This window comes from Chelmon rostratus, chromosome 3, assembly GCF_017976325.1.
Source record: "Chelmon rostratus isolate fCheRos1 chromosome 3, fCheRos1.pri, whole genome shotgun sequence".
Lineage (NCBI taxonomy): Eukaryota > Metazoa > Chordata > Actinopteri > Chaetodontiformes > Chaetodontidae > Chelmon > Chelmon rostratus.
The window spans coordinates 13,939,241-13,965,463 of NC_055660.1; the positions used below are offsets into that span (position 1 = coordinate 13,939,241).

The window sequence follows — 26,223 nt, forward strand, 5'->3', positions numbered from 1 at the left end:
AGCTGGCTCTCATTGCTGACAGGTCATTTTCATCTTGTTTTATGTATGTTTCCCTGATTACTGGATTAAATGAGACACATCTGTGTTTCTCAGTGTTGGAGTCCACTTACACAGCATGTAATTACCATCATCAAGGAGGTGCTGTTTTTGTCTGTTTGTTTTTATGCCCTCCGCGCCGGCAGCAGTCGTGTGTGGAGGCATTGTGTTTTCATGTTGTCTGTACGTCCGTCCCATTCTCGCGAACGCAATATCTCAGGAATTGGCACAAATGTTCACTTGAACTCGAGCATGAACTGATGAGATGAAAGGTCACTGTGACCACACAAAACAATTTTCAGCATAACCCAAGAACTCCGTCATCAATTCACACAAATGTCTCATAGGTTAAAGTGAAGATGTCAAAGGTCAAAGGTCAACTTCGCTGTGACATCATAACATGCTTTCTGGCCATTATTCAAACCCAGAATTCAGGAACAGAAGGAGAGATTTGACCATATTCCACATTTGGTCAGATACTGAATTGGTGACACCAGAACCAGAACCAGATTGGGATCCAGATGCAGATTAAAAACTGCTGCAAAGGTCTTCGTGATACATTACATTTACATTTCATAGTTACATGATTTTGTATTGGAGATATAAAGTTCATGCACTGAACAATGCTGTGGTTAATGTCTAAAGAGCAATTTACCTTCCGTCACCATTGCAGGAACACATAGTTTAGAAAACTTTTCTCTCTCTGACAACACATAATACACATGTGGCTAAAACCCTGGTGACATCTGTTGACACATATGGCGTCCACAGCTGCAGGAGGTGAAGGAAATGAATCTCATTCTGTTCTCCTGTAATTCCCTCTGTGACACATCAAACAGAACACAAGGAACACCTACAGTACGGGAAGTCAACCTCCTCTCAGGGGAGGCATTAGTAGACGCTTCTTGGAGATTTTTTATTTCCCTTATTGAAATAAAAAATCTCCATTGATGTGAAATCTCATTAAAGCTGCAATAACTGATTTCCTTGGCCACTTAGGGGCTGCAAAAACAAGTGGTAACTACAACTAATCTTTTATGTGAGGTGATAATGGCTAACTTGTAAACAAATGAATGAATGTCAATATTCGTGCTCCTTTTAGCTCTGTTTTGTTCTCCACCAGCTCCTGACAGAAATATCTGGCTCCACAATGCTCTCCAGGTAGTTGCTAACATTGTCTGCCCTTTGCTGCTGATCTAGTGCACAATGGGTTTTCAGAGCGTTTCACTAAATCAGGTCTCTGCTGTGGCCGTAAACAACGCTGACAGAGGTGCTGACAGTAAAACAAAGCAGTGAAGTTGTGAGCGCTAAAACCAGAACGATATGTTGAAAGATGCTAAACTGCTCCATACTGACGGAAACTGCAGAGTCGTGTGATAATTCTCTGTGGGTTCTTATCTTTGAGTGACATCTTTACACACAAGGAGTCATGTGATCCATTACTAATATAAAAATATTGATTATATCTGCTTTAACCTGCATTAAGCAGTTCACCATGCTTCCAACAGGTTCATTTTTTATATTTATTGTTGAACATTTTGTCCAATGGTGTAATGTGATGTTCCCTTTTCAGATAAGATAAGTAAAAATATGTTAAGATAAGATAAATTAGACTCAATTAATCCCTAGCCGGTGAAATTTTGGGTATTATTCATTATCATTATCATTTCATTATCTTTTCTCATCTTGCTCTAAGCTTGAAAATACAACCAACTTCTTAATGCAACAAAAACAGGTCTGTTGTGTTGAACAGCATTGTGGGAAATAAAGAAAATCGCTAAGTAAAAATATAAAAAACTGAGTGGAACAAAACACAGTCATCACAAAATAATGCCAAAATATCATAGACTGAATGTAAATAAAAGGAAGTGAGTATGTGGGGTTCACCTTCACAGTAACTTTAACACTAACAGGAGGAACAGCCTCACTCTCTGTTGCACTCTGTCTTTCCTGGTCCTCATTACAATCTCACAAAGCGCCTGTGTCACCGTCCTGATTTGGAGTTAATACGATGCTTCCTCCTTCGTCTAGCGTGGACTTAAGAGTGATGCCATGATGTCACCTCACTTTGTGTGTCTGTGTGTGTGTGCAGCATGTACCACGTTTGAACACACGCACACACACACAGGGCAAACACTACCGTCGCTACTTCCCTCCATTACCCTTCTTTAGACAGCGTTGCATTGTTTCTGAGCCAAAATTACCACATCAGCAGCCCTCCAAATACACCCCACATCCTTCGCTCTCAACCCAGCGACAATGAGGGAGAAATCCTTCTTTTGGAAGAGGAGAGAGGGGGATTTCTTCTTTCTCCAGTTCCCAGCGTGGTCATAACTGCCGTGAGAGCTTTACTAATTGGCCTCTTAATCTTTTGAATCAGCAGCGAAATAGAAGCAGAGAGGGTGAGAGAGGTTGAAAATGAGAATGATAGGAAGAGAGAGAGATTTACCCACAGTAGTTATCGGTGCGTTACTGTATGCATGCATGTGCATACGTGGTCTCTGTGTATGCAGGCTGTTGATATGTAGCCTATGCATGTGCTTACAGTTAGTTTGTGTGTATTTCATAGCGTGTGTGTGCTTGCATGCACATATTTGTGTGTGTGTGTGTGGTCAGCGGGGTTCACCAACACTTCCTGATGATTCATCAATGGAAAACACAATTAACTCCCTCACTGCCTCCCAATTATTTCCGCAGAGGAGATTAAAGTCTCCCAACTGAAACGATGAACAATTGGGGACGGACGAACGTTTGAATCAAATGTTCCACTGGTCAAATGATCCCGCGGCGCCTGTTTTCACACTCTCCAGTCATAGTTCCCTAACAGCTGTCAGCTGGGCAGACCTCGTCAATCCAAATGAGAGTGTTTTCTGTTTTCTTGTTGTTGTTTTTTTTATTATCTCTCAGTCACAGCTGTGTCGATCACTGCTATGTTGATCATGGCCTTATCGCATTAATCAACTGGCAACCATCGGAGGGAGAGGTGATAGAATTGGAGGAAGAGGAAAAGGGAAGAGGTGTTAACCTTCTGCTGCAGCTGGCTGGAAGTGGGAGACAGTCGGTGTTGGGCCACACCAGAAGACAACTCAAATCGAAACAAATTTTAGAAATGTTTTTGGATTATCACATGCAGGTTCTTTTGTCCCTCGTTCGAAAATGAGAACTGTTCTGCTGTTCTTATAATGTCGCAGAGTGTTAATAAGCACATTAGAGGGGAAAAGTTTTGGCTGGAAGGACTCCATCAAGGCTGCTCACATCATGATCTTTACATCTTTTTTACTCAAGTTTTTTGACAAGAGCATTTCTTAAAATCTTCTGCTTAACAGTCTCACATTCACACCTGGAACCTACTCAGGACCAAGTCGGATCTGTTTGCCACTGCTCAAGAGAACCTCAGCAATGATAACAAGGGTGGGGCAAATGCATGCTTCATCACTTTACCATCCAAATTTCATTTCCTTTTGAGTCATTTGTGTTAACCACAGAGAATGTGTAAAAAAAACAAACATTGTCTTTGTCTCTTTTATGTAACGTGTTGTGAGTGACACAGACAGGTTGAAATACCTCAGACTCCCCGCTGGCCTGTGATGTTTAACTAAGTCTTTTGGGTGAGTGGTGAAATAGCCTCAGTTTTACGTTTACAGTCCATTGGATAGTGTCATTTGAACTACACATGCAGCCACTTTAAAAAAGATCCACCTCTTTAGATGACAAAGTATATAATCTCACATTCTGGATTTCCTTTTTCGTTCTAGATATCTTAAAGTTGATTTTGCATGTTGACATTTTATATGACACAGACAAAAAGATCTTTTTCTTTTTCCTGTGTCTAATCTTGGCATCAGGAAGGTCAGATTACAGACATGAGCGCTGTAATATCTGCTGTCATCTTCTGCTCTTCACAGAAGATCCTGCAGGCAAAAAGCTTACACAGACATCGCAGCATGAAGTGACTTGGATCAAAACTGGTAAACATCTAACAGTTAATTGGTTTAAAAACCTAGAAAATGTTTGGCCGGTAACACATGTTGGTCTATAGGTTAATTTCCATGCACACACACTGTGTGCTGCTCTCCGGTCCGAGGCCATTGCCCAGTTGGTGTGCCGAATGATGGACGTCGATATGCTGCCAATCAGTGTGGTAGAGGGCAGGGGATTCAAAGGGCAAGTTCAGTCCCTCGAGCCCGTGTATGCCTTTGAGAGCAACTGTGACTAAATGCTTTGAAAAACCCCAGGCAGACAAGCTAGCTGTGACCACTGAGCACTACCTTTCACTTCCTCAGTGCTGACAGGGTTTCCATTATCTGGTAATCAGCATTTTTTCCTGGGAAAATCTGTTGAAGTCTGACATATGTAAATCTCTCTAGTCAATCTCTGATGAACAACTCCTGAGTTAGGTTTGTAAATATTTCAGCTCTACACGCTTTTTCCTTGTGCTTCTTCTCTGTTGTTGCTCCTCTTCCGATTTGGTGAATTAAGGTTATGTTTCCACCAAACGAGAGTTGCTGGTGATTATTGCAAATGCGGAAAGATGAACCAAGGATGTTTTGTTGGGTTTTATTTTGTTTCTGCCGAGTTTGAATGAATGTGTGTTTTACAATTTTAAAATTACTCCTTCTGTAAATGGAGTCTGGTGGCTTTAACAAGAGCAATATAGCCACTGTTTCTGGCTAAACAAAAAAGACAATATTTGACCAGATTTTCTCCCGTTTGTCTGGGACACTGAAACCTTGCATTACACGTCGACCAGCATCACTTTTTCCGGAAACCCTGACAGCAGTCCAGTGTGCTCCGGAGCTCAACATTAAAGGATTAGTTTATAGATGCTGCGCATCGGTACCAGAAATTTAGGGTCTTTTTCATTGTTTTGTTTGTAATGGATGATTGGAGTCCGGAGGGTGTTCCAACGTTCCTGTATCTTAATGGAGCCACTGAAGTGGAGGTTAAGGCAGTATTCTGCTGTGTTCAATAATCAACTTTCCTATTGCCTGGCTAAAACACAAGACCTCCGAATTAAACAAGAAAATTTGTTGTTTGTTCATTCCCTCTATATATCAATACAGGGAAGCCTTTCTGACCTGACACCTATATACACAGGATGAAGATATGTCTTCCAAAACCCTTACAAATCACTGCTGAAAAAAAAGCTGGCAGTGCCATGGGTAAGGTTTTGTTTGGTTTCAGTAATGATCATGGTTTGGCAGCGGTCTCCTCTGGTAAAGGCCGATGTTTTGTTGACCGTCCATCCACCTCAACCTCCTCCCAATGCAGACGTTGATAAGATTGTTTCCTGACTTCTTCCTTTGCTCCCATCATAATTCCTACAGCTGCTTGCAGGCTTTGTCACTAGAACGTAAACATGTCATTTTAAACATTGTCGGGGCACTTGCTGCGGCTGATTAGTCACGGGAGGACAGTGAAACATTATTGGAGCGTTAAACCTGTTGTGGGAGCGTCATTGCCCTGTTGCCTTGTTGCTTTCACTTTGCTTGTCTGCTGAATCGGACGTGTGGAAGCAGCTCTTTGTCTTTACCATCTGAACACACAGAGATGGACCGCAGATGTTAACAACAGCACAGGAAGTACTCAGGCAGGATCAGAGCTGTGATGTTTTGTCTCAAGGCTCAGATAAGAAGGCAGCGATATGCCTGTTCTGAACATTCCTCTGTTAAGTTCACATATTGAGGGTTTATTGAATTTGAACTTTTACACGTATTTGCATCCCTATAATGTGATATGGGCGACATTATGGTACAAAATAAATGTAATGTACTGCTACTTCTTGGAGTTTGTTTTATTTATTCACACGGCCCAGCTTCACTTTCACACACACACATCCACACCTGAGGTCAGCCCTGTGAAACCAGCACTTTGCTCAAGGGCATCTCAGTGTTAAAGGCCTGAGTGTCACTGAGGCCTGGCCCTCTGTCCTCAAGGATGAGATACTGTTTCCACCAGTGTTTATGGATGCAGTGTGTGGTTCAGGTATTCTTCAGTGTGAGATATTTAGAAAGAGCTTTGCACAGAATAACTCAGCCCACAGCTTCTGTTTACTGCTCACTCATCCAGTCAGGGTGCTGTTGCCCTCCTATCTGCTGTCAGTGCACCACTCATTGTTGTTACAGAACCTGTTTTGCTTTTCAAAGCTAAGGGAATAACACCTACATTGATATCACAAGACAGAGTGTGGATAGAAGTAAAACATGTGAGAAGATGTATGAAAGCAGCAGTCTTTTGCCCTGTGTGATTGGAGGTCACGTGTTTGACCCAGCATATTTTCTGCTGTTTTTTAAAACTTTAGCTTGCAGCCAAGAAACAAGTGATTATTCTTTGGTTAGGGCAAATTCTCAGAGAATCGAATCAATGAAAACGGAGAACGAAAAAGTAATTTTCCGAGTTGTAACCCTGTGCCCCTGCGTTAAATAGTCTGCTAACTGTCACTTTCATCTTCCTTTAAACAGAAGAAATGTTTTTGATGACTCATCATGTGCGGTTACATAAATCAAAAGTAATTTGGGGTGACTAGCTAACCCCACCCATCACATGAAACCACACTTGACCGTTAGTTGGTGGGTCACTAGCAGAGCAGTGTCATAGCAGGAGGTGTGTGTTTGGATTTCAGCTGATTACTGATTCCTGATCCTCCTCATCCTCATCTAACAACAGTCGGACTATCCAATCACATTTGATGGATTTGATTGAAATCAATTCTAATAACTAAACCCACTGACATGTTATTTTATTTTGCAATTTACAATATTTTCATAAACACTACTGTTCTTACTTACATGAAAAACATGACTGAATCCCATGAGTCTCTGTCACCAAGTGTATTTCAGTAAAGATCCAGATGTAACATCAAACATCTCTAAATACTGTCTTTCATTTAACAAAATTAGAAATTTGTGTATGGGCACTCTGAGCGCTTAACAATTTAATCTTTAATGTATCGTAAATCAGATTCAGATTGGTGGGAGGTCCAGCGCTTACTGTATGCCCCTTCCAGTTAAGCTGGCTCTCTGTCTTCATGACTACAAGTTCACACAGTACAAGGGCCCTGTGTTTTCACTTTCCCAAACAAACCTAAATAAAGCATTCTCTCAGAGCCTTGTGGCCCATGATGAACAGACGGGTGGGGTGGTTGGTGGTGGCGGTGGTGGGGGGTAGCATTACATGTAGGTAAATGCCGGCATATTTGAGATGGTAATCCAGGATAAGTCTCCAGTTGGCCAATGACCAAACATTCATGCGTCGCACAATAGGTTTTGGCAGGTGTCCAATACTGGACTTACTCTGGGTTTAACGGTGAAATCCACTCTGACTTTTTTTTGGAAAGGGCTTTAATAATTAACGTTGGATGGATTGAAGAGAGAAGGGGAGGAAAAAAGTGTATAAAGGGTTTTTTTCCACCGTGTCCTTGGTTTTGCGAATAAATTTGGGGATAGCCCTTAACCCCCACCCTGCTAGTAAAAGTTTTTATCCCCCTCTGGATTAACTTTTACTGCCTCTCTCTCCCTTAAACACTCTCGTTTTTTCTGTTGCTGCTCATATCTCCAACACCCTCCTCCCCAACTCCCCTCTTATATTTTTATTTTACTCGATTTCCATTGCTGGCATTCTCCTTTCCCACAGGACAGCCGTTTGGGTGGGAGGGCTGTTTGTATCGAGTGCACCAAACACTGCTGAAAAGCTCCTCAGCAAGGTCACCAAACGTCAGTATGGTGCGTTCTGTATTTGCGTCAGTCTGCTTCTAGAACAAGAACTGGAAAAGTTACACACAAAATATGTTTTCCTTGGTTTGGTATAAGTAAACTCTATAAAATACTTACTCCACTTGGAAGATTATGTGGAAGAAAAAGGAGAAGGAGGAGACTATATAAAGAAAGTTAACTCAGTGCTCTGACCTTGGAGGAAAGAAATTGGACATGAGGAACAGCTGTATATTTAGTTTAATGGTCATGTAGAGTGTTTTTATAAAGACGTTTCTCTGCAGTAGTTTTACACAGCTTTAGATTTCACTTCAAGGTATATGCAACTTTCAGAAAGCCCATGTTATCAGTGACAGTGGTGGCCTTCAGTAAACTGCAGGCAGCAAGCATCATCCTGGGCATCAGGCAAAACTTTGACAGGACTGAAAAAAGACTGAAATGAACACTAAATGCTGGAATGAATTACAATCGTCTTTAGAATAAAGTTACTAACTGTCATGCTCTTATGTTATAGATCACTGGTTTCATGACACTAGCTAGTTTGGTGTTTGCGAATCACTCCATCAGCTACCATCACAAGACAACCAATGCTAGACCCACACCGTGCAGCCAAGCACAGCCAGCCAGTTAATCTATGGTTACAGTTAGCACGTTAGCTGCCACTGCCCTGCATGCACTTGGCTAATGGGAAACAATCGTTAGTTATACACATTTTGCTTTGTACTGTTTGCTTAATATCAACAATGTTTGTCGTAATAGATAAGATAGTATCATGGCCAACTAACAAAGTATGTTATTGATAAAGCTAACAAGCAAGCAAGCTAAGGTTAGCCAGCTAGCTGTAGCGAGCAAAGCTCAATGGATCTGATATTATTTGCAGAGAAACTTCAGCTGATAAAGTCATTTCCAAATGGCAAGGTAGCCAATTTAGCAGGCTAATCAGCTGTGGGAGTCCTGCCTGATATCAAACACTTTGTTTCCATCCTCAGTTTGCTTCCAGTTGCACTCCCCAGGGAGTGCAATCACTGGACACCAACTTAATCTAACATCATTTTAAGACGTGTAGCCATGCCAACATACAAATTCGACAGGGGATTTGTGAGTGGAACAGAACAAAGTAAAAACAAACTACGATGTCGAACAAAGAACAGCCTCGATAGCAGCGTCTATCTTGGCTATAGCAGTCGCCATTGTTATTACTCCTCTTCGATTCTGGCACACCTTAACAACGCTTGACAACAGAATGACAACAATGTTAGAGAAATTGTTTGCAGACAGTTATGAGATGGGAGTCAACGGTGCAGACATGTCTTTTCATTAGCAAAAGCAAAACTGTGATTACCCAAGAAAATGTTCAAATTTTCATAGTTGAACTTAAAGTGTCCTCCCCTCTCTGTCTGTAACACTCACACTTGAGCTTTCGACAGCAGTGAGCTTGACGGGCCCAGAGAAAGACAACAGCAACGGAAGAGACAACAAGAGAGAGAAGACAGAGCAGAATGAGTGGGATGCATCGGAGCTGCTGCCAGGAGGAAGTGACAGCATCATGGCATGAGTGTGTCGCCATTCAAGATCCGAATCGGTTCTGACCCATTTCCCCTCCATCATTCCGGTTCTTTGTCTCTCTCTCTGTCTGTGTGTGTGTGTGTGTGTGTGTGTGTGTGTGTGTGTGGGTGTGCATGTGTGTGTGGTGTGTGTGTGTGATGGGCGCACTGAAGCCATTCAAGGGGAGATGAATAGAGAGAGACAGAGGTGGATTTCTGTTGTGATGGTATTAGCCTCTGTCAGGCTAAATGGGCTTTAATTGGTGGAGTGTTTGGTCCAACACAGCCTGGATTTTCTACACACACACACACACCGTCACCCCACTGTCGTCTTCTTTCATCCAAATAGGCTTCATCTTGGTATCAACAAGCTTCTTATCTCTGCCATTCTTGCTCCCAACTTCTTCCACTTTTTCCTCTTTCTCCCCCAACTATTTTCTCTCGTCCTTTGTCCTCACAAGAGCCTTTGTAATGAATGTGTGTGTGTGTGCGTGCATGTACAAGCGTACATGTGTATGCATGCATGTGTGTGTGTTTCTGGACGTATAATACTCACATTAAGTTTATGCAGCAGTCACAGTGTGGGTACTCATAAATTTTAAGATGAAAACTTGGATTGAGGTTAGTTAAGTTTAAGGCAAGTAGTGGTGGTTAGGGTTATGGTTAGGGTACGTCTATGTCAAGTCCTCAGAAATGATGGAAACATGACTGTGTGTGTGTGTGTGTGCATGGGAAAGTGAGACAGACACAAAGGGAGAGTAAATGTGTACGTGCGTGTTTGAATGCTTGAGGCTGGATTTTCAGATTCCAGCACTGCTTTATGAAGCTTTAGCTCTGGAAATACTTTTACATTCCCTCAACAATTTCCTTAGCCAACGCAAAGAAATGGAGAAATGCAAACCAACGCTTGTCATGTCACAGACTCTCAGTTAGATGCTTATTAAAGGACACAGTTGGTGGAGTTGCATGTTAACGCTCATTACAAATGACATCACTGCTCTTTTGCAGGTGGCCATTGATTTCCATCAATTTGAGTTCATTAAGAAGATGAACTTGCAGAAACAGACTGGTGTGTGTCATGCTTCTCGCCCAATGTGTGCAGAGCTCCAGCCCCGCGCAACCCTGATCAGGTGCTGTAGATAATTAATGGATTGATAATTTTGGCAATGCCTTTCTAAAGGAACCCAATTTATTGCGTTTCTGATCTGGTGGCCCCATCGGCAGTAACCTAATCATATCATAGCAGTTATCATATCACAATTTTAAGGTTGAAGTTTGGTTAAGTTCAGGCAACTATAAAGCTATTTAATGAAAGTTGTGGAAAGATCATGTTCATAAGTCGTGTTTCCATAAATGTATTTTAAGGCATATTTTGAAGTGGCTCCAGATCTTATGTCCATCCATCAACCCCAGACTCCTCCATAAGAAGTTTGGGGATAGTAAAACAACGTCACTCTACATCCACCTTTGCTTCTGAGAGAACGTCGTCATTATTTGCTGGTCCACCACAAACGGTCGATGTCAGGTAAATGTTGTATTCTAAAAGTTTGGAGAAACAACCCAAACTTGTTTTTCTGATTACATAATGTCATTGGAAAAAGGGCCCATTCTGAAAACTTCAAAACGACTGTGACATCAGATATTTAGGAGTCAGAGGGAGGACAAAAAGCAGAAGACAAAGCAAAGCAAACAGGATCCATCTGGAGACATTTGTGGAAGATAGGCCAGAAGAAGGAAGTGACAGCATCAAGACTGAACCACCTCAGTCTCGCCAATACTCGCTGCATATTTTTTGCATCCATCCATTCTTTTTTTCTTTTTTCTTTTCCTGATTCCTGTCAGGACACCCAATGCGAGGCTCTTCCAAGTGTGTAATTCTAGGATTGCTGACCCCTTGACCTTGCACACAGCTCCACCATCAGGCCAAAATGTTCTCTTGTGCACAAAAAGGGTTTGAATTGGTACTCTCTCAGTCACGGGTCTGGACACTCATTAATGAGCTTTATTACACAGCAATTAAACACTGACACGGTCACTGACCTCACACACACACACACACACACACACAGAGTTAGGTGAGGGGGAGAGGAGAATAATTTATTGGAATTTATGGGACCACTAACTTTCAGAGCAACTGATTCACAAATGATTTTAGGTAGGTTATGTGGCTCAATCCTTATTGATGTACAAGTTTATCATCCCCAGTCTAACTGTCCAAAATCCCAATTAGATTTTTTGGGGGCTTTTTTTAATCATAACTAAAAATGGACACATGCAGCCTGAATGTATTTGAAGATCATAAAACATGAAATGACATTCATCCAGTAAATTGCTAGCTGAAGAAACTGTGGAAAGTCATAATAGTTGTGATAAAATTCAGCAGCTGTACTCAGACATAATCATTTTTGATCATTTTTGCACCATTTTACTGGCTGAGTTAACGCTCATACGCTTCAGTTGCCTATTATGCCAAGCGCGCTCGCGGTTCAGTGCCACGGGAACGCGCACGGCTATATCCTGTGACTGAAAGCATCCCGGCTTCATTCACCCCGGAGATCACAGGACCGACGGGAACTGTCATCAAACTCCTCTGGGCTGCAGACTGAAGAGGTTTTTTTTTTTTCCTCTCGTTGATGCTGTTTGCCTTCCCTCCTCATGCCCAGGACAGAAGTATTTCACAAAGTTTCATTTTAAAAAATTCAACCAATGTAAATGATTTTCCCATGTTTGAAGTGCCATAATGCTCAACCGCTGCAAGACGCACAAATGTGTAACTTCGAACGGATTATACTGCGGATAAAATGATGGATATTGTTGGATGTGCGAATGCAAAAGAAAGGTTTTGATATTTCCGTTGGACACCTGTTCTTTTGATGCCAAACCGAGCTGATGAACATCAACTTGACCTCAGTTAGGTCTGATTGTTTGATGCTTCACACTACTGGACAACGGGCTGCGCAGCAGTGATCTTCTTGCCAGCAAGTCGGACTTAAACACGGTTTGTGGTCGCTTTCATATTATTTTGCAAATCCGCCACTCTTTCGCCGATACAGCAACTTGAGCTGCAGGAGCAGAGCAAGCTCGGCTCCAGACCGCATTTCATTTAGGAGTTTAGACATCGACTCAAGTATTAGACGCTCTTGGTTCGCTCTTTCATTGAGGTGGAAGGTTGTGGCCAGTTCTCCCGAGGGATGTTTCTGGGCTCCCCAGAGCAGGGAGCGACAGCCCGGCTCCTGCAGTGGACCTTCGCCTCGTCCTGGTGCCTATGCAGCGGATCTGAGAGATGAGAGCTGCGGTATACCACCTCCTCGCCGGCTGCCTCTGCCTGTTACGCACCGCTGCTGAGGTAAGCCGCGTTTGCGTATGATGTGGTTGATATTTGCTGCTGCTTGCGGTGAGGTCTGTTAAACACTTGTTGCAACTCACACAGAAATTAACAAAGTTGCCGCGGCACATGCAACAGATTTAATTCACTCTGCGTAATTACGCACAAATGTTACTCTTTCTTTTGCGCAAATGGCATGAATATTGTCCCTTTTTATGTAAACGCAACAAGCTGGCTGCCACCGAGTCTTTGAATTTGTAGATTAGTGATGCTTGCATGCTTTTGAGCTCTTTACCCACCAAACAGGCGCAGCTTTGTATCTCACAGACTTTCTTCCCACAGGAGTCTCCTCTCCCCCGGGCGCTGTTGGAGCGCCTGTCCCGCAGCGAGATCCGCAGCATCAGCGACCTCCAGCGGCTGCTAGAGATAGACTCCGTAGGTAAAGCGCTTCATTATAATACAGCTCTCTCACTCCCACAAGCTGGATTAGTGCGCCTTGCAGCTGAAAGAGGCTATTCTGCAAAAAAAAAAAAAAGTTAGTTCATATGACGTTTGTAATATAGGCACAATACCTGCTCAGCTGTTTTTCAGGGCAAAGGATTATTATGAGGATAAAATATATGTTACTTGTGAGATTAGGAGCAGTGGCTGTATCTGTCACATTTTAGCATTTCATTGACAGAAACCAGGAAGAAGGAACACAGAATGATGCTCCTGAAGCCTTCAAAGATCCTTTGTGGGTCCAACTGTGACAAACATCAGCCCACCAGAGGCTTCCATGTACCAGTCAGGGCTGCTGCTTCCCTCCCTGTCTGTGCGTTGAAAGGCTCTGAATTGAGGTATTAGTTGCATCTAAGAGGATGCTGTCCTTACTGGAATATCTGCCCAGATGTTGCCAGGAGACCAGCTGTGTGTCAATGGCAAACTAGGCCTGAGGTGTAGATTTGTCAAGATAATGTTTGTTTAAAGGGACATTCCGTCAGTTTTGCACACCTGGTCATGTTAAACACAACTTAGCCAGTGAAAACAGTTGAAAACTGTCTGCGAACTTGTGTCAAATCTGCAAAAAAGTGATGTATGCAGCATTATGTCATCTTGGGCCTGAAGAAGTTTTTAATTGGAAGCGAGCATTAGAGAATGCAGAGGCAGAGGAGTTTAAAGATGTAAGGATTATGGGAACTGTAGTATTTTTGGAGCTCCATACTAAGGACTAAAAGTTGGGATATTGACTTTTGCTGCAATTCTTTTTGTAGTGATTGTCATGAATATTATTGAGTATTATAGTATATGAGTATTATTGAAGTGCAATACTTCCCCTTTAGTTTGTGCTGATGGTCCAGCTTGTCCCTCTGCTGGAAATCTTCCTGCAGGTGTCTCCAATGAGTCAAAATATTTTGATAAATTAGCTAATTTTCTTAAATCTCAAGAATCTGTTTACTGCCATTGGTTACCAAACAGCTACCATAAAAGTGAAGTTTTGACTCAGTAAAAGTTTCCATATCAATGTACACATTCCACTTTTCTTCTGCTTCCTGTCAAACGCCTGCACTCATAAGAGGAAATCTGCATCCCTGACACGAAATAATCCACTTAAAAACATTTCTCCTCAAAAACTCAAGTGTGACCTTTCTGTCTTCCTTCTTGTGGCATCGGTCATAACTGGAAGAACAGTTCAATTCAATCTGCGGCTGAAATTAAAAAAAAAGAAAAAGCAAGCATTATGTAAGTAAAGCAAATTGGCTGCAACTCAAACATCAATATTCACCTTCAACAAACACAGCAGATGCCAGTTCTCATTATCCAGGTAATAAATCAGAACTGACTAAATTAGTGAGGTGAGACAGGAGGAAATAAGTGGCATAAAACAGGCTTTATTGCACTGACGCCGCGAGTCAGACTCTAAATTCCAGCCACACAAACTTTCCTCCACTCTGAACTTCTGGTCGCCTGTGAAAAAATAGTTGATTCATTTTTTAATGTCTGCCGCTCCGAGCGGTGCCACCATTAATCCTGGCATCATTGAGATGCAAATGTCGAGTGTGACGGCTCCCCGGCTCGGTGGGGGTCAAGTGGCTCACTTCATTATGCTGTTGTCATGCTGCCCATTATTGTTTTGAGAGCAGGGCCCGCTGGAAGGCTGCTGTGTTGCTATGTATAATTCATGCTCAAATTCCTGCATGTCAGGACGAGAGAGAGAGAGAGAGGAACGCTGAAGGTGGACTTTGTTGTTTTTCAGAAGCGCATTGTGTGTACGCGCTGGCGTGTGTGCGTGACTGCTTACACACACACACACATGGCAGGGGGCTCTGCAAGTAGGCAAGAGTGACGGGTGCACACACACACACACACACACACACACACACACACACACACACAAAGAAATGTGAGGTTTGGTATTCAGAATCAAATTAAAACAGTCCTGCCCAGACATCATTTATGCTGATTTCCGGGAATCTTTCTCTCTTTTTCCCCCCTCTCTTACACACACACACACACACACACACACACACACACACGCACACACACTGAAGTTCACAATACACACAAACTCACAAAAAATGATTGGCCATGAACGAGTCTGTGGATATCCTGTGGTTTGGCATTGCTGAGTGTTGAAATGGTTTGATGGATCTGTGAACACTTTAAAAACACTTGATTGACTTTTACAGCATCTCATGATGAACACACACAAAGACACACACACACACACACACACACAGACAGACATGCACACTCACACAGTACAGCTACCCCTCCCTTGTTAGATTTTAAATCATCACTAAACTAAACATAAACATCAGCTCGGATTTTTCCGCCTGTCACAATTGAAGATTTATTTATTCGTTTCTGTACAGTTGAATAAAAGCCATCAGTCATAAAACCGACTGGAAGCATCACCAGAAACTGCTCAGCTGCTCAGATTCATTGTACAAATGAGGTTTTTGCTATCACATAAATGCATTCACTACTTTTGTCTCCGGATGAGAGATGACTTGTCGTGATTTTAAGGAAGAGTCTAAAACATTTAAATACAACCTGTTAACTGGTTGTATGAAAACAGCATTTACTCATCGGTTCAGGTTGAGTTTAAATAACATGTGTCGAGTTTTATGATTACAGTTAAATGTTTCTGGTTTGGCTACATTTTGAAGCAATCAATCAAACTGTTATGATCAGTCTGTCATTGTTTTACGTGCCCTTGTCTGCTGGGTTTCAGCACAAGCTGCATATATATTTACTGTTTGTTTTATGTATTTTATTATGCTTTATATGGTGTTTTTTGTGCTTCACTCGGCTGCAAGACAAAGTTCTTCTTGGGGACAATAAAGCTTGAAGAAAGCCTGTTTTCTCCAGGTTGGACGTACAGCTATGTTTGCAAGGAGATTTTGAGCTGTCTTTTTCCAGTCTGGACACAACTCTCTGTCACAGTTTAAGCTATGGCTCATTTTCTCAGCCGTCGAGTTGTGACGACCCATGAGTGAACTCCTGATTAATCGTGTCTGACACGTGTGACAGACTGCGTTTCTCACTGGCTGCATTTACATCCAGAGAACTCAGTAACCTGTCGACAGATGTAAACAGCATAACTTAGTTAGAATAACACGGTTAAGCTTGTGCTCTGATCAGGAGAGCCTTGATAAAGATGTCAGACTTCATGAACAGCATGTAAACATCCGACTCCTGTCACTTTTTTTGTTTGTTTTTGATCAGTCGGTCAGTCATCTAGACATTTTACTTGGATATTCATTCATTTTACTCCGAAATTTCATCTTGCACACACACAATCCAGTCCAGGAAATAGCCAGAATATTGACTAAGAACATCAATGCGTCCCAAACGATGAGGTCTATGTGTGTTTGTGTGTATGTGTGTGTGTGACAGGGATCTGGGAATATTTATGAATGGTTGTTGTGGACAGTGACAGCGTGTGATGTCTGAATGTCTTGTGTTGTCTTTATCCAGAGAACGAGGTGATCGAGGAGACCAAACACAGCTACCACAAGGACTTCTCTCACAGCTTCCCCGACTTGAAGAGAGCACACACACACACCAGACACAGGAGGAGCACTGGTGAGACACACACACACACACACACACACCAGACACAGGGGGAGCACTGGTGAGACACACACACATACACACACCAGACACAGGGGGAGCACTGGTGAGACACACACACACACACACACACACACACACCAGACACAGGGGGAGCACTGGTGAGACACACACACATACACACACCAGACAGGGGGAGCACTGGTGAGACACACACACACACACACACACACACACACACACACACACACACACACACACACACACACAGGTAAATGTACCTATCAAAGTAAAAGTATTCATTCTGCAGAAAATGTCAGTGATATACTGTGATATTGTATATTATATTATGATTATTACTGTTGTATAATGTGTCATTTCGCTGTTATAATTGGTTATTTATGAGTTTGGTTGCTTTCTTTTTTATATCAAAGATTTATTACTGACTGTTTTGTATGTAAAATCTTGATTAGTGCTAACACCCCACTCATGGAACAGTGGTTAAAGGGGTAATCACAACATTTGGTTCTAAGCGCTCTTTCCTGCTGGGTTTCTGTAACCTTCGCCCTTTTTTCTTCCCCTGCAGTGGTGGAAGAGGCCTTACCGGCGGTGTGTAAGGTGCGGACAGCGATCTATGAGATCCCCAGGAGCCAGGTGGATCCCACGTCGGCCAACTTCATCATCTGGCCGCCCTGCGTCGAGGTGAAACGCTGCACCGGCTGCTGCAACACCAGCAACATGAGATGCCAGGCGGCTCGCAAGCACCACCGCATGGTCAAGGTACACAACAAGAACATTTCTTCTGTGTGTTCTTAGTCAAATCATAACACACAGACTTTATACAAACTGCTGACTCACTCTCTGTAGTGGTGTCAGGATCTCTGATGTCTGTCAAGGCTAATCAGCCATAAATCTGTTTAGAAATCATAGAAAAAGGTGCTCCTTAGAAGATCAGATCTTGAATCATAAGAGTCAGATTCAGTATCCAGCTGATTGTTGTCTGTACAGGACAAACAGGAATTACAAGGAGCCAGGACAAAACACAGAGGTAGAGATGGTTTGAAGTTAGATATTCAGACCAGACTTGATTTTCATCCTCATACAAGCCCACAACCCACAAGTAATAACACTGGTGAGTTATTATGGGCTGTTTTGTCACTGTCAAAATAAAGAAAAAGGCAGTAGAGAAGGCAAAAATGTTACTTTCATTCTCACCATTCCAACATGTTGGCACATTTGTCGTAAACACCGGTAGTAGCTCTACAAACATTTTGTAAGGGGCTTCTGTTATTTGTCTTTTTGTGGCACTCACACACACACACACACACAAACTAATGATGGCACAGCGCATGTAAACACACAACTACTTAACCATTTACTGGAGGTGTGCAGTGTACACCTGCCAAAAACATTTACTCTCCCCAGTCTGACTGGAGTGTGTGTGTGTGTGTGCGTGTGTGTGTGTGTGTGTGTGATTAAGAGTCTGGCAGTGAGTTAGCTCAAGAACATAATAGCTTCCTTTTGATCTCTGCCAGAGCTGAAAATAAGACTCAGTAAACCCTGATTGGTTCACACCACCTGCCAACTGGGAGCTGACCCAAGGTGTGTGCTTGTGTGTGTGTGTGTGTGTGTGTGTGTGTGTGTGTGTGTGTGTGTGTGTTCTGCACACAGGAATGGGATCTAAGGTGCATTTTTAAATCATGATAATAACATTATGAACTTGATATTGATATTCACTATGTAAATCTGTGCATGTGTGTGTACAGTATGTTGCATATTAATTGCACAGATTGATAAATGGACTGATGTGATTACATCACTCATGATAATTCCAATTGCTGCTTATCAAGCAAGTGGGAAATAAGAGGAGTGAAAGATGAAGAAATAAGAAAGGGCATTTGTGGGTGTTGCCAGAGGTTGAAAGGGAAAAAGTCAAGGAAGAAAACGAGAAGGCGAGTTTGATTCTCTGTGCTTTAGCCTGCTGATACCCAATCTGAGATGAAAGGGCCCGTCCTTTGTCTGCTTACAGAGGAAATCAAAAGTAAAGTCACTCGCATGTGCTGAGATCCAGCGTTCAGAGGGTAAACAGTCACGAGTGCAAGATGCACTCACACACAGCCGGAGGGGAAATGGCAGGGCTGAGGTCGAGGTGGTGCTTCCATGTGTGAGATGAAGAGAGAGAGAGAAAGAAAGATAACATTAGCGTTAGCATCTGAACTTCACTGCTGTCATATCAGGAATGTGATGGCTTGAACCGTCAGTTTTGGAGCAAGCTGCTGTTCAAGAGTTCAGGTATGTCTTGGTCTTGGTCAAGAATGAGGGTAAGATGGAGCAACAGGCGAATTAACATGGTGTTGGCCATGATGTGGGTGTGGGATTGGACTATTGTGATGAGGTGTGAGCTGAGTCTGAAGGGCAAGCTCTTTATTGGCCAGATGATCTCTGTTCCAACGTCACCTGTGGTAATTTTTGCAACCCAGTCTGAAAATTGTTGTGAGGTGGGGCCTGCACTATGCTAGATGCTCGGTTGGATTGGATTTTTTTGAGGAACGTGGAGGTCAAGTCAGCACCTTAACTCTGATCCTCAAACCTTTCCTGAGCATTTTTTGCAGTGTGGCATGGAGCATTATCATGCTGAGAGAGGCCACTGCCATCTGGGAGTGCTGCTGCCATGACGGGGTGTGCTTGGCGGGACCCAAGGTTTCCCAGCAGAGCATAATGAGCTCTCATAATGAGATGATCAACATTATTTACACCGCCTGTCCGTGGGTTTAATTTTGTGGCTTATCGGTGTACAGTACAATATGAAGCTGTAGTCGGTTATCTTAGCATAGCGCAAAGACTGGAAACGGCTAGCCTGACTCTGTCCAAAGGGGAAAAAATCTGCCTACCAACATCACTGCAGCTCACTAATCAGTGTTATATCTTGCTTGATTAATCAGTGCAAAAAATGCAATTCACTGTTTTTTATGTTGGACTTTTATCGGACTCTGTCTTGGCTCTGAGCAGTTGCCAGGCAACCACCAGAGACTCCAGGAAGCAGCTGCTCGAAAAGTCAATTACTTAACCGTTCTTCTTTGGTGAAAGATGAAAGATGTGTTGTATTTTAAATTTAAAGTAATCTCGGCCACTCTACATGGACGGCAAACTAACCGTTACAACCTAATACCACAGTACAAATTACGTCAGCAAAAAATTGATGTGCAATATGTGAATGCGGACCAAAATCTTTGCTGACTTTCCGACTTGTTCCGACTTGAGAGGGGGCCTCATGTGAATTCTCCCCTTCCAGAACTATTTTTTCTGATTTTTCCAACTCCACGTGAACGCATTAATATTGCATGTTTCTTCCAAACCTACAAAGCAGATTAGCAGTTTATAAAACATGTTTTACAGGAGACAGGGTTGGATTTTGATCTCAGTCACAAGCAGTCCTTCACAGGGTCTCACCCTTTTAGCACCTTGTCGTCACAGGTGAATCCTGGCCTGATGGGTGCTTTAGCAGCACAGCTCCTCACCTCAGCTGAACCTCCTGAGTCTGAGTCTGTGTTCGGCGGTTTCTGAGTCTGTTCAGACTTGAAGCAGAGATGCTTGTGCAAACAGACCTGGAGCTCCATGACTTGGCTCCTTGTCCGGGATATGGGCATCAGTATGTAGAGAGTGTGTGTGTGTGTGTGTGTTTCATTGTTTTTCTATGTTTACAGTATGTATATGCTCAGAGGTTTTTGTTCGTATATCTGTGTGTTTACTAGCGTAGGAGCAAGAAAGACCTGCTGCCGTTTCAGGAACAAGTCTCAGATATTCAGCGTTAGCAGCAAGTGTGATGTGTGACGAAACTGACTCTCCTGGCAGTGTTAATGCTCTATTCATTCATCCAAACAAGAGCAGACACACCTGTGTGCTTATACAGCTACAGGGGAGACATGGCTGAGAATAAGAAGCTCAAGAAAGGTATTTTATCTGTTGTACTTGTACTACATATTGACAGAACCAGTCTACTTGACATGTTGCCCTGCATGTGGTGCTTCCAGAGTCATTGCTTGTTGTTTTTCACAATCAACAAATTAATGTTGTACAGCCAAACCTTCCTTTAACCTACATAGATCAATTTAAAATTTCTAGTGAGTTTATGATGAAAATTATTAAAGGGGAGAGGTGAATCTAAACCCCTTTCACTGCTCACTAAGACCCCCACCCCCCCTTAGTTACTGTTGCTACGTCTGTCAATCCATCGGCCCATACTGTGTGCAGTTTTGGGGACTACCTGCTTTTTTAAGGTTCTTACATTTCAGGCAAACATTTCAGCAGCTTGTCATTTCTTGCCAGTGTCTGTGATTTTACCGTCTGAAATGACAGCTGCAAACAGATTTCATCAGCTGTAGCTAGCTGGCTAATCAACCTTAGCTCAGTCAGCTGTTTGAAAACACTGTCTGTGGCTGACTTTCTAATGTTTCCAGCTGTCTTGTTTAAAAGAAAAACCCTGTGGTCGTAAATGTGACGGCTACATACATGGTTTAATGCTGTAAGACTGAAGCTAAAAGGTGCATGTTCCAGATAATGAGTCAGCATGATGATCCACATAGAAAGCATGGAAATAAAGAAAAAGCATTTTTTCTTAGATCTAGTGCACAAAACGGCATGTTCTCATTCCCAAAATCCCAAAAATGGTAGTACGTCTGTGCTAATGTTACCAATAAGTCAGATAGCATCCAAGACCAGCTTCCCCAGTGAGAAATGCCTCCAATTGGGTGTGCTGGCTGTGAACAGGGATTTCTTTTTTAAGTAACATGTAGCCCCATAAATTATGCTCCTTGACATGAGGGTTTAGCAAGCTTGCAAGCTGGACGCGCTAACATATGCAGCTTACGTTAAAGCAGACAAACACGATGTATAATCCTTTGCTGCAGTTTTTCACTCTTTTGTTTTATCAATAAAAAAAAAAGGAAAAAAAAAAAGACCTGACCTTCTAAAGTGATGTTAGGAAATCCAAGGCTAGACAGGCCTGCTGTGGCTGGTTATGGTTGCTAAACTGTGATTGGACAATTGCTGTTTGGGTAAGGTGAAGCTGTCGTTTTGTTTTTTTTTACCATTTCAAGTTTAAACAATAGTTGAGTAAATGTTTTGCTTGTACAACCATTTAGAAATGCTGTCTTTTTCTCTCTCAATCTCCAGGTGGCGAAGGTGGAGTACGTGCGGAGGCGTCCCAAGCTGAGGGAGGTGCAGGTGAGGCTGGAGGATCACCTGGAGTGCATGTGCACCAACAAACGCCACATCAGCCCAAACTCAGACACAGACAATGGTGAGCATATAGCTGTCTGTGTGAGCGTGTGTGTGTGTGTGCGTGTGTGTGTGTATGTGTGTTTATGGCTCGTTTCTCATGTGACAGCTGCTCCTGTCTGAATGTGTCTACTGACACCAGAAGGAGCTGATAAGAGATCTGAGGTATTTACTGTGTTTTTCCTCTCTGCTTCAATTAGTCCTCCCTCAGGGCAACACCCCCTCACACACACATACAGTACACACACAGAGACTCTCCCAAACCCTCCCTATTATCCAAATGTCTCCTGAACCAGAGCCAACAGACAGACAGCAGAAATGTTAGAAATGCTTTTTTCCCCAGTTCCAACATGAATTAAAACCATCATAAATGAGATTGTGTGGGCTGTTAATGTCTGTGTAGCATCGTCAGTAAATTAAAGATTTGACCCCAGGACAGGAATTTGTCCATCAGTCTGTAGCTTTGCATCTTTGATATTAAATGAAAATAAAACTTGGAAGTCAGTGTAAGCTGTAAAATCCATCAATAGTGATGAGTTTCACTATAAAGTACTTGATGGATGTCGGTGGTCCAGCGCATGTTACTGAGGAGGGCCTGCAGTCAGAGTAATCAAAAGGTCACAGGGTCAATTCCTGCAGCAGCCAGGTGACTCCTGCTGACACACCTACCTGCAATTCACATTGCCATCAACTGAATGCAAAAGGCAATTTCAAACGAGCACCTGGTTGAGTAAATGTGACCATTTTTATATGTCTGTCTCGTGTCTGAATAAGCGTCCAAGTTGCTTTTACATAAAAGTCACAATAGGAGTCTTATATAGTCATACGCACAAAGAAAACACTGACTGAGCCAGAATTAACCAGATGTTTAATCACAATCACACCAGCACTTCCTCCATTTCTGATTTTCAGCCATGCCTGCTCCATTAAATTGGTGAATATGCAGAGAGATGCATTACATGCAGCATTATACATTGGATAGAATAAATATGCAGCAGTATCAGAAAAGGTGTTGGGTGAGGAGCCTTGCACTCACAGTGGTCATTAATGATTATATTCTCATATCTTTTTGTTTTTTTTCCTTTCGTGGGACTATTTCTTCAATGATGCTCAGCTAACTGACACATTTACACCAATGTTCATCAATGTGAACCCTCTGTGCACCGTCAAATAAACCAGTAAATAAATAAATAGACAAGTCTTCAACGCAATAACAAATATGTTTTTGTATGAAACAGCATAAACATTTTGTTTTGGGTGTGAAAATGAAATATGTCGAAGGATAAGTTTGCTCACCTTCACTCAACCCAACAGGCATCAGGTGAAGACAGGTGGACAGACGAAGGACGGAGGACGGGAAGAGGAGGACGACCTGAACCGGAAAACAAGGAGGAACCTTCAGCCTCTCCGCCATCTCCTGCCATCAAGTGACTGTGAAAGGTTTGATGGACTGTATTTTGACCTGTGACCTTTGGGAGGTTTAATGGAGGACTCATGTGGACCTCAGCTGTACTTTTTGTGAAAAAATAAAAAAAATAAAACTGAGGGCCACGAACTGCCAGACACAGAAGCCAATAAGAAGCAGGCTGACGGTTTCCTCGCAGCGGATCCTCGATGGAGAGAAGAAGCAATCAGATGATGAATGGACACTGGCTGAGATGAGGTGGATTCTGGGATGCCGAAGGACTTATTGTCTGAGTCTCGTTCCTTCTCCAGAGTATAAACCGCTCAGCGACTGGGATTATACACTGGGTGGAATCCTTTCTAGAAACAGTGACTGGGATTAGGTTTTTGTACTCCAAGATTTACTCTTCCTCAGCAAAACGCTCACACACACTACACACACACGCACGTATATCCTCTTATTTTTATAGCCTCTCATTTTCTATCGCTGTCTGTTTCTACTTCTGGTATGTTATCCGCATAAAGAATGGAAGGAACAAACTCCTCCTGACATTTTACTGATACTAATAAACTATTTATACGAAAACAAAGCGAGTGTGGTGATCAGAAAGCAGCTTTTCACAGGATGCTCCTCAGAGCGACTGCAGGACTTAAACCTGAAAGAGGAAGTGAATAGACTTCTGTGTGCATGTGTGTGTGAGAGAGGGAGAGAGATTATCTGGAGGATCATAATACTGAAGCTAAAACCCCTGTGAATTTGTAACAGAGAGGAACACACACACACACAGACACACACAGACAGACAGACAGACAGACACACACACATAAAAGCCCTGTAATGGAGAGAATGGAGTTAGGCGTGTGTGCTGTTAGCACAGTGGAACAGCTAACAGCTAACAGGTGATCTTCCAGTGTTGCTACAGGGCGACTTGTTATTTCAAACTCAAACTGAGGAAATGACAATTAACTCCGTGAAGAGGAAGGTAAATGTTTTCAGGAGTGACCTCACCCCGTGACTCGCAGGCGCCGGACGGCGTAGAGGAGGAGGCGACCTCGTATCAAAACAGCACACACACACACACACACACACACACACACGTGAGCTGCTTGCCACACTGTCCGTTATCATTAGTGTGTGATGAGGAACCTGTTCTCTGGGTCTCCCACGGGAAATAAAAGATCAAATGCCAGCTAATTGGACAGGAAATGAAACAATTAAACTGCTTCAGCTATGCTAGCCTACCATGCTATTACTGCATGGATGGCACGCGCTGTCATTGTGTCCACGTCTTTGGTCCAGGCTGTTTGATTACCATGAAATTTTGTACAGACGTTTCTGTTCCCCAGAGGATGAAGCTTAGCGACTTCAGCGACCTTTTACGCCACCACAACGTGGACATTAGTAGTTTTGAGTGAATCTCCAGAGGAACTGGATGGACTGCGACAAATTTAGCATCAGACGTTCATGTCGCCCTCGGGATGAATTCATGATGATCCTCTGGCTTTTCATGTAGCGCCACCATCTGGTCAAAACTGAATATGCACAATGATTCACATTCCACATTCCCATAAACCTCAGCTGTAGTTTGTGTTTAGTGCTAAAATGCTAAACTAAGACAGTGAACATAAAAAATCATACCTGCTGAACATCTGCCTGTTAGCATTTTCACTGTGTATATTAGCACACTGACGTTAGCATTTAGCTCAAAGCACAGCTGAGCCAAAGTACAGTCTTATTACATTTAGCATGGTTTGGCAGAAGACTCCACATCAAGTAGTGTGTTGCATCCTAAAAATCAAACTTTTTGCCAGAATTTTGGAGAATCCTGTGCCAAATCAACTGCACCATTTCCCAAGACTGAAACTCTATTGCAAAAACTGATCTCGGAACAAGTGGAATTTCAGTATTTCGCATTGCACTATTGCCGAATTCTCAGCTACCAGGCATGTTGATGCCACGCCCGTCGCCTGGTGCAGAGTATGGATAGTAGCGACTGAGTTTCTATGCTTGTGCTGTTTAAAAGGGTCTGCTGCTTTTAGTTTTCTGACGCTCTGGACTGAGACGCATGTACAGAAAACACTGACAAAGGAAGACAGAAACAGAGATTCCATCTTAACATTGAGAGCACAAATAAACTTGACTACCAGCCTTTCTCCTGAGCTTTCAACCATATCCCCTTGCCTTCTCCAACACATGGAACTTGTTCAGGTGTCATCACTCTTCAGATGCAAGTAAACACAGTTGTCACATGTTTACAGAGGAACTATTACTGCTTTTTTTCATTCTGCAACACTAAACTCATTTTTATGTACATAACAACTACTCTGGTTTGGGAAAAGCAGCCAATTAGTAAACTGCGAAATAAAGAGAAGACTGTAGGGTTTGTTTTTTTGGCGGCGGGGACGTGATGTGTTTTCTTCCCTCGTCCAAGCCTGAAGCCGCGGAGCCGAATCTTGTACCCACGAGGCCATTCCAGCCCCTGCTGGCACGCCACGAACCTGCCGTTTGGCCCGGCACGCTGCGGTCCAACGCAGCCTCAAACAGCTCTTTATGTTTCAGACGCTGAACACTTTCTAGGACATGCTTCAACAACTGACTGCATTTACAACAAGCAGAGGACAAAACAAATGTTTGTTGGTTGTGGTGGTGAAAAGCAGACGAGGCAGACAGTCGGGTGACTTCATGCAAGCTTGAGGTCGCTTTGCGTAACTCACTTTGCTGGCATATTGCTCTTGGAGAAGCTGGTGTAAACCATGTGCAGACTTTGGCCAAAAGTGTAACCAGAGTGGGTAGTTAGTGTAAATACATAAAATTCATAATTGAGTGGTTCTATTTGAGCTGCACAAAGACAACACTGTGCGTGAGGAC

At 42.8% G+C, this 26,223-nt stretch overlaps 1 protein-coding gene across 1 annotated transcript; it reads left to right on the forward strand.

Annotated features, from left to right (window-relative positions):
- The first annotated feature begins 11,921 nt into the window (after window positions 1-11,921).
- On the forward strand, window positions 11,922-23,908 carry LOC121604394 (platelet-derived growth factor subunit A-like). The gene is made up of 6 exons (XM_041933893.1): window positions 11,922-12,635; window positions 12,957-13,053; window positions 16,578-16,685; window positions 17,260-17,453; window positions 21,846-21,972; window positions 23,265-23,908. Exons 1-6 carry the CDS (start codon window positions 12,573-12,575, stop codon window positions 23,273-23,275), a joined length of 600 nt encoding a protein of 199 aa, XP_041789827.1. The 5' UTR covers window positions 11,922-12,572; the 3' UTR covers window positions 23,276-23,908.
- Window positions 23,909-26,223: the final 2,315 nt, after the last annotated feature.